We start from the raw sequence: 6,000 nt of genomic DNA, 5'->3' as shown, positions 1-6,000 counted from the left end.
TTCTGATGCACGTTTTCTGTTATACGAACAGAATCGATATTCTTTTATATTTTGGTTTCAAGTGTATTAATGAAAGTTTACTGTTCACGGTTAAATATCTATATCTCACTATTCTTAATTTATACACTGCTTCAGTGATATAGATGAAATATTATTCAATATCTAATCAAGACCGTTCCAATAATACCTTAATGTATATAAACAACACGGATTAAGAGAATTTAAATAAAATTCAATGTATGCGACTGCATATAAGGAGTGATATACTATATCTTATTCTAGTTTCTTGTATAATAGCATAAATATAATCGAAAAACCTAATTTGTTCACATATGGTGCGCGTTCTGGTGCTGTGAGGGTTGTCACGTGACGGGAGGCTGGCCTGTGATTGGTGGGCCTCACTTCCGCCTGGAACAATAATATCCGCGGAACAAAATGGCTGGCTCAGTGGCTGCTAGAGTGTGGGTAGAGGAGACATGCTCTTTGTCCTAAGTTTGTGAAATTTTGACATTGTAGTGCATTGAAAATGTCGAACCCCACATTTAGAACACGCATCTCACAGTTAAAAAGGAGAAAAATAAATAAAAAGAAATTAATACGAAGAGGGAACCCACTAAATCAACGAAATAATGGTAAGGTGATATTGTGATGACCATTTGTTTTCGTTGCCATTGAACATTGGTTGAGCAATCATACACTCGCTTTTGTCTGTGGAACTTGTTGTGGTTACAGTTTTGGAAAATACTATGGTTTTTCGGGATTTATGAGGATATATGCTAGTTATCCAAACGAAAATACCTAATGTAGTGAAGTAAACATTGGCAGTATTGGGGACTTAAAAGTAACATGCCAAACATTAAATATCGAGTATGAATATATACTTATTTGTTATTGTTTATTACCCAGTCAGTCATGTTCCAAACAGGTGAAGTTAACAAATTTTGAGTATTGTAAGAAAAGTTAATCATTAGCAGTGCCATTACGGTTGGGTAGCCCTTTTTTTTTTCATGGTTTAGAAGCTTATCTTGAATAATGTGAGTCTTTTAGCAATATGTTGTTATTATGATACGTGGGTTTTTGTGGAAATATATAATCTTCACTACATTTACGCCTTTTTTTTTTTTTTTTTATGTGAAGTAGTCTTTGGCAGAAATTGTCTCAGTGGAAGATTAGTCAATACAGCAATGAGTTTTTCTAGTTATGTTAGCTTACAAGGCAGTGGACACTAGTATTTAATAAGGAAAAAGTGTTGTGTTCAACTGAAATTCATCATTTAATCTTGTGTCATCTTTCATATGATGACTGTGTTGTATCAGTTATCGTACAATGTGTGGAGATTGTATTTGCATATAGCCTAATTGGAAACTGAAATTTTTGGCAAGTTAGTTCCACGCCTAAGGTGATATGCATTCTGTGGTCTATTGAAGTACTCAGATATACAAAAAGTTATGACAGATCGCCATACCCTGATGATAGGATAGGCAGCAGGGTGCCCAGATTGTTTTTTTCTGGATTTAGTATGGAAATACATCTGTTCAGTAGTAAAACTGATATCTTAACATACCATACGTTGTGATCGAATGTTCAGCATTAGGGGTATGAGACAACTGGGTGGGTTGGATCTTGTGTGAGCGGAAGCTCCCCTGGTGGGATCTCGGGCGGGGCCATGGCAGTAAAAAGGTTGCAGCATTTCAGAGATGTTTTTAAAGCATTTTTTTGGGATGTTAGAGTAGTGATTTGTAACCTTGAAGTGGTTTTTAGTAACACTTTAGGTGATTTAGGTCAGTTTTATCTCATAAATTATTAATGATAAATAGGAGAACCAGGCTTTTACACTTCAGCAGCGTATATGCTGCAGTAGCCACTGGTGGAGCTAAGTAGAAAAGTGGGAATTTATGGATACATACTGAACCTCACTGCCAGCACAGCCCTCAATTGCGAAGTTCATAAAGGTATTAGTAAAACAAATCCTTAAAGCAGTTGTTGTAGATTTAATACTAGGCTTATAACATTATTGCCTCAAGGGAAAAAGCATATACAGCCTTATTATTATATTCCTCCTTGAAATGCCTAAACTCCTAACAGAAAAGGCAGGACTAAAAGAAGGATGGATTATACTAATTAAAAATATGGCATAAACTTTATAGGGTAATGCTTAAGGAGACATAGGACCACCTCTAAAAAGAAAAAAAGAAAAACTAAAATGCTTTTCACCACTTTTAACCCCTCAGCTGTATAGCATTCCTGAAAAGCCAATCGTTAGACTGCATCATACATTCCGGGAGAACTGCGTGAAATATTGTGAAGTTTTTGGTCATTTTTCACACCAAGCGCATGCTGCTGATGCTTGATGAGTGGGTTGCAAATCATGTGTGGAGTGTAAACTTTGACTAAAATGTTATAATGTTTGGTTGGGTAGCCTATAAGTGGGTCAAAATTTGTGATGAAAGCAATTTTTTTAACTGACATAGGAAATGTTTAGGGCTGCCATAGCGTAGGGGTTAAAAGAAATAGAAAGCAATGAAACCTGAAAATACAATCAGAAAATACTTAAAGAATCCCATGAAAGAGCTGAGGTAAGGAAAAAACAAGAAAGCTGCAAAATGAAGTGACCTCATGTCTCCTTAACCCCAAAACGCTGGGGTGTCTATAGCATAGTCGTTCTCTCACTACAGGCATTTTTCCGAAAATAGCTTGATTTCAAACCATAATATCTTGGAAACTATAGCATTTAAGGGAAACAAATTAAAGACCATATTACTTAACATCTATTCTTCTCGCAAATGAAAGTGTCCCTAGGTCTGTAGGTCATCGTGTTGATGAGTATGAACATGATGAAGAGAACCATTAATTTTTGGCATGAGAAGTAGGATATATTTGTGTGTGTGCTCATGGCCCCGATTTTGGTTTCATACTCGGTAACTTCTCTATTACTAGATAAACTAGACACAGTGGCATCAAAGGCACTCCCTGTGGCACTGTCACTGAGTCCTTTCCCAGTATCCATGGAAAAAGGCTTGACAGGGGCGGATGAGGCAAAAGTCCACGTGAGGCAGGAACGAAATCAGACAACAGTACATCGTCTTACACATGGCAGAGTCACAGAGACAACTGAGGTGTAGTTGGCTCGGCCGGCAGGAGTCTATCCCTAGCTTGTAGTGATGAGATCAAGTGGCGGCCACTTCAAACTATGCTGGAAAAACCATTGCAGTTCCTACTGACACCTGGCAGTGTCAGTCCATACCGACACCTGGCGGTTAGGGGTTAAGGATTCACGGTAGCTACTTTTAAATGTTTCAAGAGGTTTTGTTGCCTGCTGGTTCACCATCTGTCACTGTACTGTACATGCCTCATACATGGTTACAGCTGTGGCTTTCTCCTTTAGAAGGTTGATTCACTGTGTACGGCACTTGTTTCCCCACCAAATGGTTTTACAACTGTGGCTTGCTGCCAATTACTGGACGTATCCGTCTGATGTTACATCAGATCGTGCGCCCATGATTGTTATAAGACATTGATAGAACCACAGAACATTGAAAAAGTTGTATACATCTATAATTTAGAGGGAAGATATAATGCTTACGGTAATGTTGGTAAATATGGTACCGTATAAGAAAGGAACTGAAGCTATATGACATCCTTTGACCTGTTTTGCTTCAGTTATCAGTCACTGTTTTCATCTTGAACCCACAGAATTGCCTCTGCTTCTTCCAGTAGCAGTTCCATGATGATAAAGCCGATAACTCTGCCTTGCCCCTTTCCCATGAATATACCAGCTTCAGCCAACCAACTTTCAAACTAGTTGATTGTTACCTTCAATGGTGTTGTGTAGGTGAGGTAACGAACATAGGAACTGGAAAGGAGAAAAAGTGACACTATGCTACTCTTACCCCTGCACTCTGACTCTGATGATGTACTGTTTATTGTATTGTATGGTATCTACCATAACATTGATCATTCAGCCCAGGTTGTGAAGGATATAAAGGAAACAGTTTCTAGTTGCATCACCATGAATGGTCGCACCAAAGCTTAACAAAGCAGATGGAAGTTATATACAGTACATGAATAAAATTGTTGGATTGAAGGGAGTTGCCATGGGTATTAGAGTCTATACAAGTATTCATGTACAGCCTTTGACACCACTTAAAGGTGATTGTTTAGTGCAAAATGCAGTTCTATTCATTTTTGCAGACAGGTCATATTCATATAGCCATTATGCAATAATGAGTGAAGGCACTTGGTAGCGAACCCAGTATCAATGATGGCAAAATATTCAGATAATGAAACAACTTCTGTGGTGAACTGGTAGCTATTTCATTGGTGATGAAACCACTAGCTGCAAAACCTTTGGATGCCAATTGGGTAGGCTAAATGTTTACAAAACCATAGCACCGGATTCCGAGGAAACAGTAACACAAAACAATTTGTTGCACAGTTCTAAGCATACTTTCTTCTGCAAGTAAGAAAGAAACGAGTTATTATGGAGTCTTATGTGGTGTTTAGGCTTTGCAAACATTAACCCTTACCTAGCTTTTTTTTTTTTTTTTTTTTTTTTTTTAAGGTGAAAATAAACAAATGAATTTCAAACCAAGTCAGGCATTTACCTACCCAAACACCACTTAACCTAGCCTCCATCATTCAAGCCTAACCGAGGCCAGTTTCTGATCTTACCAGGTTATTGGTAGAGTCCATCTTGACTTGTTTCGGATTTGAAAACATGTGACACCCATTTCCAGCCCAGTGATTGGCTGAATCAGAACGATAATTCACAAAGGAATACTGCCTGTGACTATAATGCCTCACCAAGAAACAAAAACATATTGCTTTTAATGGATGAAGTGCAAGCAAACCTCCAGCAGAGGCACACAATAAAGACCCCACAATATCTGACTTATTATTATTACTTTTTTTTTTTTTCTACTGGAAGAAGTGTCACAGAAGAAAGTTGACTTAGAACTGTGTAAGATATTAAATCAATTGTTATTTCTTAGGAATCTGGTGTTATGTTTTTTGTAAACATTATCCACAGAGAGTACTAAGCCTTGAGGAAGAGTCCTTGAAAGCATGGCAGCCACCAGGTATCCTAAATTTAACATACACCTGACTCTCAACCTTCAAGCCAAACCCTCTACCAAAGTCCAACATTGTTGTTTAGGAATTAGAATGAAATGTGGTACCGTGTCATCATCATCATCGTTTTCAAATCTAGCGCCATGTTCCATCTTTGGAAGCACTTCTACCCCACAGGGAATATCAAATGCAAAACAGCATCTTAAGCTTTTGCATCCTTACAAGCCTCCCTCACCGTCCTACTGTAACTACGGTACCTTCTACCTCTTCTTTGTCTCAAACTGTTCCTTTTTTTTTTTTTTTTTTTTTTTTTTTTTTTAACCCAACATTACAGTAGCACTTTTACACATTATTTTGTGATCTGAGGTTCTTGAATGAAGAAAAAGGTAATTATCCAGAACATTACTGCCATTATGGGTTAAGATGGGTCAAGCAATATGAGGTTATGCCCTATGTTAGACTTTTCAGTTGCATTTGATTTTGTATTGGTTGATGGGATCAACTAATACTTCCAGGAAAAGAACTGTACTAAACCTAACACATTTAATAAATTCTAACTTTGCAACCGTAACCTAGCATAACCCATTGTTAGCCAACCTAACTGGTAAGAGTAGTGTTATTCCAGATTATTGACCCCCAAAATAGCTGCCACAGAGCATAACACATCGTTAATAATGGTGTGCAATAAGCAAGGTATCACTGTATTTATACCAGTAGCTTATTTTAAAAATGAGTTAGCTAGTAGACCTACAACTTAAAAATGAGTTAGCTAGTTGGCCTACAAATAAATCAGTTTCTGGGAAATGGCCATGTCAACATTTACATCTGCCTTTCTTACAGTAAATCAGTGTCGTACTTTCTGAAAAGTTTGCATATAATGAAGCTCTAACAACACACCAACATCATGGTTAACAACTTGGAAAACCGTCC

The 6,000-nt window shown here is 37.6% G+C and overlaps 1 protein-coding gene across 1 annotated transcript in view; it reads left to right on the top strand.

Annotated features, from left to right (window-relative positions):
* The first annotated feature begins 475 nt into the window (after positions 1–475).
* Positions 476–6,000, top strand: part of FBXO11 (F-box protein 11) — a 325,851-nt gene continuing 320,326 nt past the window's right edge. Inside the window, exon 1 of the mRNA XM_080267229.1 lies at positions 476–632. Within this exon, the coding sequence (XP_080123355.1) occupies positions 527–632 (106 nt within the window). The 5' untranslated portion in view covers positions 476–526. The remainder of the gene's footprint in view (positions 633–6,000) is intronic.

The sequence above is a fragment of the Coenobita brevimanus genome, chromosome 23 (genome assembly GCF_032717465.1).
Source record: "Coenobita brevimanus isolate Jiangsu-jjx chromosome 23, ASM3271746v2, whole genome shotgun sequence".
NCBI lineage: Eukaryota > Metazoa > Arthropoda > Malacostraca > Decapoda > Coenobitidae > Coenobita > Coenobita brevimanus.
The sequence above is the reverse complement of the archived record's forward strand: the minus strand, read 5'-3'. Positions and strand labels throughout refer to the sequence as shown.